The 15,809-nt window shown below is 41.8% G+C and overlaps 1 protein-coding gene across 6 annotated transcripts in view; it reads left to right on the top strand.

Moving 5' to 3' along the window:
* The window catches only part of AKAP2 (A-kinase anchoring protein 2), a 515,799-nt gene that overhangs the window by 353,932 nt on the left and 146,058 nt on the right, over positions 1 to 15,809 (top strand). For all 6 annotated transcript variants that reach the window (XM_027550476.1, XM_027550479.1, XM_027550477.1 and 3 more), the window contains one exon: positions 7,075 to 7,160. In XM_027550476.1, coding sequence (XP_027406277.1) covers positions 7,075 to 7,160 — 86 coding nt within the window. The remainder of the gene's footprint in view (positions 1 to 7,074; positions 7,161 to 15,809) is intronic.

The raw sequence follows: 15,809 nt of genomic DNA on the forward strand, positions 1-15,809 counted from the left end.
CCACCCAGATGTTCTATATCTGGTGACTGCACCTCCAGGGGTTTGATGGCAAGTACCTAGAGCCACTAGGACTTGCCTGCCTCTGGGAGAAAGGACCAGTCACAGCCTGTTTCTTCAGCATCTAGAGTGAATCAGCTCAAAAGTGGGACTGTTAACTGTTACCAACCTGGATCCTTGGACTCTTCCTTCAGTAGAAATTGATTAGAGGCCAGATGAGAATTGTAGGAAAGGCTTTACTGGGACTCCAGCTCCACGACAGGGTGATAACAAGGAACAGGTGCCGTTGCTGGCTCCCTGAGAGGAGCTGCTTGGGTCCTTAAATGGGGTAACAACAGGGGTGGGTCCGTGGGTTGGACAGGAGGCATAGCTAAGGTGGCATGCCCATCCCCTTGGTGGTACTGTGGGGGGAGGATCGTCAGCACACTGCCTTTGCTCCTGGCATCTCAGAAATGACAGTGTGTGGCCTTTTTGTATCTTATTGTTCATAATTGCCCCAAATGTGCAAACGTGCAGTTATTTTTAGTTCCTTATTGTTTCTTTGTTTCTGTTGCTTAAAGATTTGTCCAGGTGCAAGCACTCCGGTAATGGGTCCCGGGTCCCAGCCCCTGTCATTACCAGCTCCCTTCATACCCTTTCCTTTGTGTTTCTCTCTTCTCCTTTGAGTGAACTCTGCTGCTAACTAGGCCCCACTCTGAAGCTCCCCCTCACCTGGCTGCCCCCAAACTAACATTGCTCATTTAACAGACACTGGCGGAGACTAACTGGGCGTCAGGTACACTCCCTGTCCACAGGTCCTTATGGGTTAGTTGCTAAGGGCCTTCTAAGGTGGCATGAAGGAGCCGATTCTATCACACAGACACGCTTAAGGGCTTTTCCTGCTCAAGCCCAAAAAGCAGGGCTAATGATCAGGGATGTGAGTTCACAACAGAGGGAGGAGGTGGAAATGTCACTCTAGAGGCTCTTTAGCTCTTCTTCCCTTTCAGCCATAAGGGAGGTGTCAGCTGTATAACTGAGGTTATTGATATTTCTCCCTGCAGTCTTGATTCCTGTTTGTGCTTCATCCAGCCTGGCATTTCGCACGATGTACTCTGCATATAAGTTAAATAAGCAGGGTGATAATATACAGCCTTGGCGTATTCCTTTCCCGATTTGGAACCAGTCTGTTGTTCCACGTCCAGTTCTAATTGTTGCCTCTTGACTTAAATATAGATTTCTCAGGAGGCAGGTCAGGTCATCTGGTATTCCCATCTCTTTAAGAATTTTTCACAATTTGTTGTGATCCGCACAGTCAAAGGCTTTGGTGTAGTCAATAAAGCAAAAGTAGATGTTTTTCTGGAACTGTCTTGCTTTTTTGATGATCCAGCGGATGTTGGCAATTTGATCTCTGGTTCCTCTGCCTTTTCTAAATCCAGCTTGAACATCTGGAAGTTCACGATTCATGTACTGTTGAAGCCTGGCTTGGAGAATTTTGAGCATTACTTTGCTAGCGCGTGAGATGAGTGCAATCGTGTGGTAGTTTGAGCATTCTTTGGCATTGCCTTTCTTTGGTGTTATAATGAAAACTGACCTTTTCCAGTCCTGTGGCCACGGCTAAGTTTTCCAAATTTTCTGGCATATTGAGTGCAGCACTTTTACAGCAAGAAGCTAAAGGCAAAGGAGAAAAGGAACGATATACCCATTTGAATGAAGAGTTCCAAAGAATAGCAAAGAGAGATAAGAAAGCCTTCCTCAGCAATCAACGCAAAGAAATAGAGGAAAACAATAGAATGGGGAAATCGCTCAGTTGGGTCCAACTCTTTGCAACCCCATGGACTGTAGCCCTCCAGGCTCCTTTGTCCACAAATTCTCAGGCAAGAATGCTGAAGTGGGGAGCCATTCCCTTCTCCAGGGGATCTTCCCGCCCCAGGGATGGAACCTGGGTCTCCCTCCTTGCAGGCAGATTCTTTATACTGTCTGAGCTACCAGGGAAGCCCCAAAGCATTCTATATCAGACAGCCCAGTGGGAGGATGACAAGGAAGGTGTTAATCTGTTCTTTCTGCTAGTGGTCTTAGCTCCGTCTATCTCTCTGTTTGGGCCTCTCCAAACATGGAGACATCCTAGAGTTTCAAGATCTGTATTTTTTTGTATAACATGATCCTTAGTACAAGCCAACAGCAACATCTCATACTTAAAAGGAGAAATGGTCTGTTCTAAAGCTGGAACAGAAGTGGTTCTGTTGGGCTTTCTGAAGTATGGTGCTAACTGGACTGTATGGGAGATTTAAGGGATTTTCAAGGGCAGTTTTGATCATGCAGCTTTGTGCCTTTTGTCTTTAGAACCGAAATCCTTCATGAGATGCAGCTGACCTGTGCAATAAGCGCTGAACACAGTGGAGTCAGAGAGTGGCCCCCAAGGAAAGTATGGGCCGCTAAAACCTGGTTAGGAGACAATATTTAAAGGGTAGAATTTGTTTAGAGGATAGAAGACAGATTTATCTAAAGACCTTGCTATAATAGGAACTGGAGGTGGGTGGGGATGGCAGGTCTGAAAGGGCTCCGTCCGTCCTTTCCTAAGGCTAGGCTATGTTATACTAGTGTAATAAACAGCCCCAGGCCTATGGCTTAAAATAATAAAGGTTTAGTTCTCATACATCTGACTTGATGGCCCTTATGGGTTGGCCATATCTGTGCTTTATGTTACTCTCTTAGTTGGGCCTTACGCTAACAAAATTGTCACTGTCTGGAACACTGCCTTTCACCATTTTGGAGGGGAAGGGTGCCCTGGAGGGTCTGTCATCAGCAATTAACTGTTCCAGCCTGGAAGCGATCGATGCCACTGCACCCATACCCATCAGCCAGAACTAATCACATGACCTCACCAACTCTAAGGAGGTTAGGAAGTGAAATCCTGTTATGTGTCCACGAGAGGAAGGAATAAGGGGGAGCATTTGGCGAAGAGCACTAGTGACCCCCTCAGCCACCTGCTTTGTCCAATGATCTATCTAAAATCTGTGTGGATAGATGGGCTAGAGCAGGGGTCCACTCTCTTGCAAATATAAGAGTCTATGCTGACTTGTCTTTCTCTCTTTCTTAACCTGCTTTCACCTCGTGACACATGGTGATTCCAGCGGGTCTGGGCACAACCGGCACCCTCCCGTGCAGTGCTCCCCTTTCCCTCTGGGCCTTGGACCCTTCATTTTTATTTATTTTCAGTACTAGCCAGGATCAGAATTAAGGAAGTCAGCCCATGTTCCCTGGATGCCATCAGTTGCTTCCTCACCAAGCCTCCTTCCTTTTGCTTGCACTATCCTGTCAACAATACATGTATTATTCCCAACAGAAATCAACAGAGAATGGCCAAGACAATCAGCAGAGTGCACCCCGGGAACAGAGACCCAGGGATGTGGGCGCCAGGGAACTGGAAGCTTGGGCAAAGGGATGTATTTATCTGACTGTGAAGCTAAATAAGGAGGTATATAAAAAGCAACAACAACAAATTCATGGCAGATATGATTTATTGCTGCAAGATCTTTATAAAACTCTCCCTGATGAGTATTTATAAGAATCCCTTAGCTACAAGTAGATGGGTCTCAGTTTTTCCACTACAGAGAAAGGCAAAGTTATTCTCTTGTGGGAGAGAAAGGTTGTTTTTTTCCTGAAGGTTTGATCCAGCCTTTTAAAAATGGAATAAAAATCATATAGTATTGCTAGGGATTGTATGAATAATATAAAATATGGTTTTTTTAAAAAAAATTGTAAGTAAGATTGAGCAAAGGGAGAAGGGAAGCTATAAAAGTGGTTATTTGAAAGTACAGTAGGTAAAACTACACTAAGTTAATTACATATATTCTATATTATATATCAAATTATATATTGATAATACATATGAATTGATGTCTCATGTCTCTTTCGTATGGCCATATGCTGCTGCTGCTAAGTTGCTTCAGTCGTGTCCAACTCTGTGCAACCCCATAGACAGCAGCCCACCAGGCCCCACCGTCCCTGGGATTCTCCAGGCAAGAACACTGGAGTAGGTTGCCATTTCCTTCTCCAATGCATGAAAGTGAAAAGTGAAAGTGAAGTCGCTCAGTCGTGTCTGACTCTTAGCAACCCCATGGATTGCAGCCTACCAGGCTCCTCCGTCCATGGGATTTTCCAGGCAGGAGTACTGGAGTGGGGTGCCATTGCCTTCTCCCTATAGCCATATATCCTGTAATAAATACAGTATTGCTTACGAAAGGAATGATTGTAGCAGAGGAAAAATTGTTCCCAAAATGGGTTATAATATATAGAGATGGAAATTAATACTTGTAAATGAATTATATGCAACAAAAGGAATTATATTTGCACAGTTAAAGATAAAAGTGCTTTATTTAAATGATTTTCATGTATAATTTTGGTGATAGATTATATCTTTCAGCTACTGGTAGAATAATGTTGCTTGACAAATCATCCCAAAACGGAATCACTTTTATTATCATGCATATGCAGTTGAGCTGGGGATTGGCTGATCTAGACTTGGCTTAGCTCCAAGGTGCAGACCGGGTTCAAGTCAATTCCCCATGACTCTCATTTCCTTTAAAATCAACTGGGGCATGTCCTTCTCATGCTAGAGCAGAAGAGCAAGAGGGCAAATGTCACCACACAAGCCCATTTCAAACCTTTGCTCGAATGATATCCACTAACATCCTATTTGCCAAGGCAAACATCAGTAGGACAGGGAAGAAAATTTCTCCCACAGTGGGAGAGAAGGGCTCCAAACATTTGCTGAACAATAATTCATATTAGGGACTTCCCTGGAGATCCAATGGTCTGGACTTTGCGCTTCCAGAGCAAGGGGCACGGGTTCGATTACTAGATGGGAAACTAAGATCCCATATGCCACACAGCGCATATGGGAAAAGTCAAAAGCGCAAAAAAAAAAGTCAAATTATTCTATAATTAAAAATCATATATTTGTCCATGCCCAATATCTGTGTCTCTCTGCTGGCCACACAGCGCATATGGGAAAAGTCAAAAGCGCAAAAAAAAAGTCAAATTATTCTATAATTAAAAATCATATATTTGTCCATGCCCAATATCTGTGTCTCTCTGCTGGCCAGTTCCAGTAGGTACCAACAGTGGCTTAAACCAGAAAGGGTTTTAGTTAAATGCAAGATATGTCTGGGAAATAATTTGTTCGTGTGGAAACAACATTTCTTTCCCAGAAATGTGCATTTAAGACAAAGCCCACAACTTTCCTGAGAGGAAATTGTAGGGCAAGTCATCAAACTTCTCTGACCCAATTTCTACAACCCAGTGAGAGACAACTGTTTACACTCTGCAATAAATTATAGCCCATGGATCTTGAGTAATCCATGGTGCACAATTCCTGTGAAATGAAACTCTCAAGGATTCAGAATATAAAATAAGGCAATGCAATCAGTGCTAACATATTAAAATTGAATTAATTTCATATTAGTTTATTTAAAGTGTCATGTAATTGCAAACTACTCCTATAGTTTCACCCCTGATTGTCCAGTTGATCCTTAGAAAAATGCCAAAGTATAACAATCTTTCCTAGATACATCTCTGGTTTCTTGACTTAGCACAGAGGCTGGAAATGCACGTCTCATGAGCCAAATCTGGCCAATGCCTGTTTGTTGTTTTTTTTTAAATAAAGTTTTATTGGAACCCAGTCATGTCCATTTGCTTATATGTTATCTCTGGCTGCTTTCTCTCAATAATGGCAGCTTTAGAAGCTGCAACAGAAGTGGTCTGACCACAGAACCTAAAATATTTACTAAGTGGCAAACAGAAAAACGTTCCAGTTCTCATTTAGCATAATGCTTGACAGTTGAAATGTAGAATTTGGGTGATTCACACAGGTCTGGGATGAATATTGCCCTTGAGTTTTCCTTAGGGAAAATTATACAAGAAAATCAATATTGTAAATTAATATTAAATAGTTTTAGTCTGTTCTAAAAAATAATCTTTTTAATACTTTAGGCTATGAACACTCATATCCCAGTAGGCAGTTGTTATACCAGTTATAAAATTTGTATCTGCTTATTGAAGTAGACCCTGAGAAACTCTACTGAGTGTTACCTTCTTAGCTTTTAGGAAGATGACTTGACTTGCAATATTGTTTTTAAAAATAACCGGTCATTACTTCAGACTTTTCACTATTATAGACAATTCCACCTCCATGCACACACACAACTGCATTTAAATTAGTGTAGTTTTACTATATTGTGATGTGGGCTTTTCAAACAGAAGCCCCTGATATCTTTTTGGAGGCTGGAGAGAGCAAAACCTTGTCTCTTGCCAGATGTCTCCTCTCAGAGCCTGTCTGACAGCTTAAGAAAAAAGGAGCTAACATGTATTAAGACTTGGGGAGAAACATATATAGATTTTAAACATGAGTATAAACTCAGTTCTTTTCAGCAGGTGTGTAGAATCTAGGACAGTAAATAATCTGGAGTCATTTCTATTGGGTATTGAATTAGATTCAGATGGACAGATTTCTGTGTTATGGGAGTCACTTTAAGCCCCACATAAGACCTCAGTATGAGGCCTAGATTCTAGAGGAGTTCATTTTAACGTCTTCTCCACTCTGGACTAGGAATAGCACTTTCTATAACATACAAGATATATATATATATATATCCTGGGGTTAGGGCTTCCCTGGTAACTCAGTCGGTAAAGAATCTGCCTGCAATGCAGGAGACCCGAGTTTGATCCCTGGGTTGGAAAGATCCCCTGGAGAACGAAATGGCAACCCACTCCAGTATTCTTGCCTGGAAAATCCTATGGACAGAGGAGCCTGGAGGGCTATAGTCCATGGGTTGGCAAGAGTCAGACATGACAGCGATTAAACCATAATATACAAGATTTAGATGACGACTCCAAACTTGGAGATTAGGTGAAAACAAGAGGTGCTGACTGACCACATTTCTGAAAGGAAGCTTTCCTGTTAACTGCCAGGCAGGTGAACTGTGGATAATCACTGATTTCCTTTATACGTCACATGGACTTGAAAGCTGCAAAGTAGTTTCCGTCCATGCCAACTGAATGCACTTGCCTCAAATGGCACTCATTTTTTTTTTTTTTCAGGAGTTGGGTGGGAGAGTGTGCTGCTAACACGAGATGATATAACCTCAGAGGCCATAGCATCATCCAGCGCAGACATGACTGTCAAGGTAAGGCATCCTTTCTCTAGTGTGATTCTCTACGTGCATCTCTATAGCAGGGGCCCCAACCCCTGGGCTACCAGTAACCTCCTGTCAGATCAACATTGGCATTACATAGAAAGAAAGTACGTGTAACACACTTGAATCATCCTGAAACCATCCACCCCCACTCCTTGTCCATGGAAAAATTGTCTTCCACAAAATCGGTCCCTGGTGCCAAAAAGGTGGGGGACCGTGGCTCTGGAGGAAAGTGAGCCTATGGAGGATTTCTGGGGGTAAAATGAGTACTACCCCTCACCCCACTGGGGTTCTCTATTCACTGACCTCAGTGGGTCAACTAGAATAAGATTTGCTGAAATTTGGGGCCTGCATTAGGAAATCACCTGAAAACTAGAATCCAAGACTTGTGATTTCCAATGGACTGGTTGTAGGGTCTTCAGTAAACGTCTACAGGTTGACTGTCTGCAAGTGTAACCCCATGGGGACAGCAAAGCAAATCTGAAAATTCTGAGCTGAGAAACTCGGGCCCCACTGTGCATTGTGAAGAAAGGTCAGAGGCATAAAGTAGCTTTGATCTTGACTCAAGATTTCCACTGATGTCAGCGGGAAGGCAGCACATGGCCCACTCCAGATGGAACACGCTAATGGCCAAAGGTTTACAAAATGAGTCATCTGGAAATCAACCTAATTATCACTGTTCAAATTAAATGCATGAATTTGTAATCATTGCCTAGATTAAGGAGTCTGTAGCAAAATATATCAGACACCATTACTTCCCTTCTATTACTGGAATAGACACAAAGGAACAGTCTTCCTCTCTTGGAATTCTGTTTATACAGGGAAGCCTGGCATGCTGCAGTCCATGGAGTCGCAAAGAGTCGGACACGACTGAGCGACTGAACTGAACTGAACAAAGATCGGGAGTGGGAGGGCTTTCTAACATTTTTGCTTGAATGAAAAGAATTTAAATAAATGCCACTTCGAAAGTTTTCTTGGAAAATGGAAACGTAATGTCCTTTTTTAATATTGAGATATCACTAGAGATTTCACTCTGGATTTTTTAGTAGAAGTTGTACGAAAGAATATACAGGATGAATTTATTCAAGCTTTTCTTTGTAAGGTGATGGCTGAATTTGTGTTATCTGTTAAAAATGTTAGAGAAAGCAAAGAAAAATACAATCATGAAATGTATTATAAGATGGAAAAATAGCCTGTTGGTTAAATGAGTCAACTAATCTAGATAATAATTATCCAGTGCTAAAAATTTGTTTGCTTGTCATTATGTTTAGTTGAACTTATAAGTTAAAAATATATATTGTAATGATGTATTGGTATTTTCCTAGCTATTAGTGCAAAGTCTGAGAAGTTTAAGAAATCTTTGGCCGGGTTGAATTGAGAGAAGTGGCTGCTGATAGTAGAATTTGATGGATTTAGATGTGCTATTTTGAAATTTGTCATGATTTTAAGAATTAGTTTCTGAGATGTATTGCTAGTCTACCTGCAGAGTTTGTTTTGTGAAAGCAAATGGTGTATTTGGATATAAACAGATTTTGCCCAAGTCCCATTTTATAAGGCTACTGCATAATCAGCGTGCTCCTGGTATAAAGATCTTGACTAAAGTTGTATTTGGGTCTGTTCAACTTTGATGTCATCCTCAACCTCTCTTTCTGTCTTTTTTTATTGAATGTGCATGCGTATGTGCATGCTTAGTCATGTCTGACTCATTGTGACCCCCATGGGCTGTAGCCTGCCAGGCTCCTCTTTCCATGGGAATTCCCTGGCAAGAATATTGGAGTAGGTTGCCATTTCCTTCTCCAGGGGATCTTCCCAACCCAGGGATCGAACTCGCATTTCCCAAGTCTCTTGGCAGGTGGATTCTTTACCACTGAGCCACTTAGGAATCTTCTTTTATTGAATACCTGGGAATATTTTATAGGAATGCTGCTGCTAAGTCACTTCAGTCGTGTCCGACTCTGCGAGACCCCATAGACGGCAGCCCACCAGGCTCCCCTGTCCCTGAGATTCTCCAGGCAAGAACACTGGAATGGGTTGCCATTTCCTTCTCCAGTGCATGAAAGTGAAAAGTGAAAGTGAAGTCGCTCAGTCCTATCGAACTCTTAGTGACCCCATGGACTGCAGCCTACCAGGCTCTTCCATCCATGGGATTTTCCAGGCAAGAGTACTGGAGTGGGGTGCCATTGCCTTCTCCGATTTTATAAGAATAGAGGATTTTTAGTTCACAAGAACTGAATCTATTTAGAAGAAAGAACACTATATACTTTGAAAAGTTAAGCAAGATAAAAATATATTTAATACTCCAATAAATCCCTATAAATATTAAGTTCCTTTATTAATGCCAATCTCTTCTCAATAAAGGATTCTTGAAACTTCTAGATGAATGTAATTTAGGGAAATACTTCTTTTTAGATTCTTCTTCATTAGATTTCCCAATTATAAAAAATTATCAATTTTTTTTCCCTTCGGTACTATGCTTTTTCCTACCCCACACTGCTTTATATATCCATCGTGCTCTTGTGTCTTTTTTTCTTTTAATTTTTACTTTTTGGCTGTGCTGTGTGCTATCTGGGATCTTAGTTTTCCAATCAGGGATTGAACCCACACCCTCTGCATCAGAAGCAGTGTTTTAACTACTGGACTGCAAGGGAAGTCCCCCTCTTGTGTCTGTCTTAAAGTTTTTTTTTTTTTTTTTTTCTGTGTCTATAAGTACCTGATCTTTGTTAACTACAGATTTGTCATCATATATTCATGTTACTTCATCATATATTCATGTCAGCTTCCCTGGTGGCTCAGATGGTAAAGCCTGCAATGTGGGAGACCCAGGTTTGATTCCTGGGTTGGGAAGATCCCCTGGAGAAGGAAATGACAATCCACTCCAGCACTCTTGCCTGGAAAACCCCGTGGGTGGAGGAGCCTGATAGGCTACAGTCCATGGGGTCGCAAAGAGTCGGACACGACTGAGGGATTTCACTTTCATTCATGTCACTACAGGCTTCCCAGGTAGCACTAGTGGTAAGGAACCCACTTGCCAATGCAGGAGATGTAAGAGACGCAGGTTCGATCCCTGGGTTGGGAAGATCCCCTAGATAAGGGCATGGCAGCCCACTCCAGTATTCTTGCCTGGAAGATTCCATGGGAAGAGGAGCCCGGTGGGCTACAGTCCATAGGGTCACGAAGAGTCAGACGCAACTGAAACAACTCAGCATGCATTCATATGTCTACAGCTATTCCTGCTTCTGATAGCTATTTCATGTATCCCTGTAATATCACCTATCCCTGCTTTTGGCCCTGGGAAAACAAAATATTCTGTTAAAATATTTATTACAGTAAAAGTTGATCCACTGACATTTCCCAAGGGGAGTATCAGCAGAAACCACTAAAATTCTTTGGTTTCCTCCCTATTACTCTTCTTGCAACAGACATACCTTTCTTCATGTGTAGAAGTTTTCTTTCTGAAAAAAGCACAGCATTTTTTGTGATGTCAGTGGTCTGAATGTGGTTTTGTCTACTATATGTACCCTTTTAATACCATGTCTTATTTTGAAATGACAAAGTCATGCTTCTGAAAATATGCATGGCTCAGATGAGTGAATTCATTTATAAACAAACTGGTCATTCTGAGCAATGTTAAACTGTGTGGGCATGCTCAGTTGTGTCCAATTCTTTGTGACCCTATGGACTTTAGCCCACCAGGTTCCTCTTTCCATGGGATTTCCCAGGCAACAATACTGGAATGGGTTGCTGTTTCCTTCTCCAGGGGATCTTCCCAACCCAGGGATCAAACCTGAGTCTCCTGTGTTTCCTGCATTGCTGGTGGATTCTTTACTGCTGAGCCTTCAGGGGTGCGGATTTGCAAAATGGACGGCTTAGAGGAAGTATACTGTATAGAGTGGATCCCCCAATCCTGGGGAAGCCCAAAGTTGAACTAAGAGCGTTTATATTTAAAACACCCTGTAGATACACTGACACAGGTAGGAGCATCGTGTAGGCTTGCTCAACAATTTTAAATTACTATTAGTAGGTTGAATGGTGAATCCCTTCCTTCCCCTCAAAACCATGTGTCCAAGTCCTAAGTCCTGGTACCTGTGACTGTGACCTTATTCGGAAAAGGAGTCTTTGCAGATGTAAATAAGAAAAGAATTTTGAGGTGAGATCATCCTGGATTAACCAGGTAGACCTAAGTCCAGTGACACACGTTCTTATGACAGCAGAGGAAACACAGAGACAAAGGTTGGAGTTCCATGCAGCCCAAGGCAAAGAACACCTAGAGCCACCAGAAGCTGGAAGAGACAAGGAAGGATTCTCCCCTAAAACCTTCAGAGGGAGCAGGGCCCTACGAATTCCTTGATTTTGGAATTCTGGTCTCTTGAATTGTGAGAGATGAAGTTTCTGTTGATGTAGGCCACTGAGTTTGTGGTAATTTGTTACAACAGCCCTAGGAAACCACTGTGCTCAGATCTACCCCAGAATTATACCTACTCTTCTAGATCGTCAAACCATAGAGGCCAAAAGCCAGTATTCTACACGTCCATCACCATTTTCTCATACTATGCTCACTCTTTACAGGGCTTCCCAAGTGGCTAAGTAGTAAAGAATCCGCCTGCAATGCTGGAGATGCAGGTTCCATCCCTGGGTATTATTGCCTGGGAAATCCCATGGATAGAGGAGCCTAGAGAGCTGCAGTCCATGGGGACATAAAAGAGTCAGACATGACTTAGTGACTAAAACAACAACAACACCCTTTACAAGTTGTTTTTAACTGTTCTTGTTTGAAAGAGCCATTAACCTTTTTCAGCCTGAATCACGATTCACTAGAAGAAAAGGGTCATCATATTTTGGGATGACTTCTATATTATGTTTTCATCTGTTTTGCTGCTTGTCTAGACATTGCTTTTAAAACCAAAGTATGGATCAATACTTTCTGAAACTTGCCTGACCGTGAGAATTGTCTGCAGCAGTATTAAATATACACATAAATAACTTCCCAGGCTTCTCCTCTCAAAATTCAGATCCAGAAGAACAGAGTGTGAGAATTAGCATTTTTAACAAGCGCTTGGTGATTTGGGGGATCAGTTTGGGAAAATGTTGTTTTGCATTTCACTAAAGCAGTATGGGGTGTGGTCATATGATCCCTCCATTGCCCTTGGCTTTCTAGTTGTCCAGCTGGCTAAGACAATTGGCTACAACTGACTAAGGCTCAGAACTGCAATTTCATTTCTAGTCCCATCTTCTACTATGTCTGTCTCTGGATCCATCTTTGCCCTTTGCACCCAGCCTATTTGTAGCCAGAATGATCTTTTAAATCATTCTGCAAATCCATATGATCAGCAGTCCTACTCCTGGGCGTATATATGGAGGAAACTCTAATTTGAAAAGATACATGCACCCCCGTGTTCACAGGAGCACTATTTACAATAGCCTAGATATGGAAGCAACCTAAATGTCTGTAGCAGATGAATGGATAAAGAAGATGTGATACACACAAACACACATACACAATGGAATACTACTTAGCCATTTAAAGGAATGAAATAATGCCATTTGCAGCAACATGGATGCAACTAGAGATTATTCTACTAAGTAAAGTAAGTCAGAAAGAGAAAAACAAATAGTATATAATATCAGTTATATGTGGAATCTAAAATATGGAACAAATGAGCTTATCAATGAAACAGAAGCAGACTTATAGATACAGAAAACAAACTTACCATTACCAGAGGGGAGGAATATGGAGTTTGGGATTAATAAGTTCACACCACTGTATAAAATAAATAACCATCAAGGACCTACTGCATAGCACAGGGAACTGTGTGTATTCAATATCTTGTAATAACCTATAATTATAGAGCCTAAAAGTATATGTGTATATATGTACATATATATGAAACTGAATATGTATTTACATATATGTATATAACTGAATAACTTTGCTATACACCTGAAACTAACACAACATTGTAAATCAACTATACTTCAATTAAAAAATAAAGACCAAAAAAAGGCAAATCTGATAACATACCCCTGCTTAAATCCTGGCCAGCCTTCCAGTTGCATTAGAACCAAAGACCTAGCTCAGGCAGGTGCTGTGTCTTTAAAAAAACCCATGGCTTTTTTCAAGGCTTCCTTTCTCTTCCTCTTCCTTCCTCTCTCTCCCAGCCTGGCAAACCCATCTTTATATTCAAGTCTCTGGCTCAGATATTGGCCGTTTCTGACCAGTATTGTTGGTCACATGCTCTCACAGGCCCTAGTGTTGCTCCCACAGAGCCAGGCACATAAATAACCATCAGTGTCCTTGAACAAGATTTGGTCTTCCCTGCCTGAATGTCATCTCTGTGAGGACCTGCATCCCAGCACCTAACCGAGAGTGTTAGTTATTGCATGAGCAAATATATGAATGAACAAATGAAGACACATCTCTCTAGACTGCAGTTAAGGGAGACCACTGGCCTTCCTCAAGCCTACTTACTCCCTTGTTCTCACCTGATAGTCTGTCTCTTCTACCTCCCAGCTTCTCTCTCATGCTAGAATTTTTTTTTTTTTCTGAAATGTAGTTGATTTACAATGATGTGTTAGTTTCAGGTGTACAGCAAAGTGATTCAGATACATATGTGTGTGTGTGTGTGTGTGTGTGTATGTTCTTTTTCAGATTCTTTTCCATCTAGGTTATTACAAAATATTGAGTATAGTTCCTTGTGCTGTACAGTTAGGTCCTTGTCGGTTATCTATTCGTATGCTACTGCTGCTGCTACTGCTGCTAAGTTGCTTCAGTCGTGTCCGACTCTGTGCAACCCCTGAGACGGCAGCCCACCAGGCTCCCCCATCCCTGGGATTCTCCAGGCAAGAACACTGGACTGGGTTGCAATTTCCTTCTCCAATGCAGGAAAGTGAAAAGTGAAAGTGAAGTCGCTCAGTCGTGTCCGACTCTTGGCGACCTCATGGACTGCAGCCTACCAGGCTCCTCCGTCCATGGGATTTTCCAGGCAAGAGTACTGGAGTGGGGTGCTATCGCCTTCTCCAATTCGTATGCTACTTTCCTTTATATTTTGTTTGTTTTTCACTTCTTAGAGCCTCTAAATCACAGTTCTTTTTTTTCTACAGTTCCTTTTTTAAAAACGTAATTGAGCCATAATTTACATACCATAAATTTCACACATTTAAGTATACAATAATTTCTAGTAAATTTACCAATGATTACCATAATCCAGTTTAATAATATTTTCATCACTCCAGTAAGATCCCTCATCTATGCCATCAGTTTGTCTCCATTTCACCTCCAGTCCCAAGCAAACACTAACCTGATTTCTGTCTCTGTAGCTTTGCCTGTTCTGAACATTTCAGGAAAATGGAATTCTTTTGTGTCTGGCTTCTTTCGCTCCGCCTGGCATTTTTGAGGTCCATCCGTGTGGCAGTCTCTATCTGTGTTTCCTTTAATGCTGAGTAGGATTTCATCTCAGGGACGCACCAGAGTTTCGGTTTATTCTCTAGTCCATTCCTAAGTCAGTGGACTGTGAGGTGGTTTCCACTTTTGGCTATTACGAATAATTCTGTTACGGATATTCTCAAACAAGTCTTTATTTGGATGCATATGTTCATTTGTTGTGGATATGAACCTAGGTGTGGAACTGCTGGGTCACGTGGTAAATCCGTGTTTAACTTTTGGAATAGCTGTCTGATTGTTCTCCAAAGTGGCCGCCCCATGTTGCCCTCCCAACCAGCGGTGGATGAGGGCTCTGATTTTTCCCCGTCTTACCAGCGCTCGCTAGCGTCTGTGTTTTGGTTGGAACCGCCCCACTAGGTGTCAAGCAGCGCCTTACTTACTGTGCTTCTGATGTGCATTTCCCTGAAGGCTAGTGATGCAGAATATATTTTCATCTGCTTATTCGCCATTTGTATACAGTTAATTTTTCAATGGCTTGGTTTCCTTTATGTACAAGAGGGTACGTTCTGTTATTCTCTTATTACAGGTGTGTAGTCATTTTTTTCCGAGTAAGGGACCCTCTTCTTAACGATGAGGGGAGGGGGTTCAGTTCACATTTCCCTTTAGGATCACTGACACCTCTCCCACCAGTGCCCTGGGAAGGAGAGGGAGTGTCTCATCAATCTTTCCGTTTCTTTCCCTTTCTTTTCTCTCTCTCTCTCTTCTGTCTGGATATTTTCCTCTTACATCTCAGCTTTTTAAATATCATCATTTTTAGCCTATCAATGTTATATTTTTTTATTGTGGTAAAATACACATAACAGAATTTTACACTTTTAACCATTTTTATGTAGCATTATGTCATTTGTACTGTTCTGCAGCCATTACCACCATCTACCTCCAGGACTTTTTCATTATCCCAAACTGCAACTCTCCACCGATTAAATACTAATTCTCCATTCCCTCCTCCCTTCAGCTCCCAGCAACCACTTCAGTGTTACAATTTATAGGTAATAATACCTGTCTTCTCAAAGGCAGCTTTTAAATACATCCTGCTAAGAACTCCGGAAGTTGGTGATGGACAGGGAGGCCTGGCCTGCTGCGATTCATGGGGTCGCAAAGAGTCAGACACAACTGAGCGACTGAACTGAACTGAAGAATAAAAAGCAAAAAAGATGGCTAACCCTCAACTTAACATTTTAATATCCTCTGGACAAGGCAAG

This window comes from Bos indicus x Bos taurus, chromosome 8 (genome assembly GCF_003369695.1).
Source record: "Bos indicus x Bos taurus breed Angus x Brahman F1 hybrid chromosome 8, Bos_hybrid_MaternalHap_v2.0, whole genome shotgun sequence".
Classification (NCBI taxonomy): Eukaryota; Metazoa; Chordata; class Mammalia; order Artiodactyla; family Bovidae; genus Bos; species Bos indicus x Bos taurus.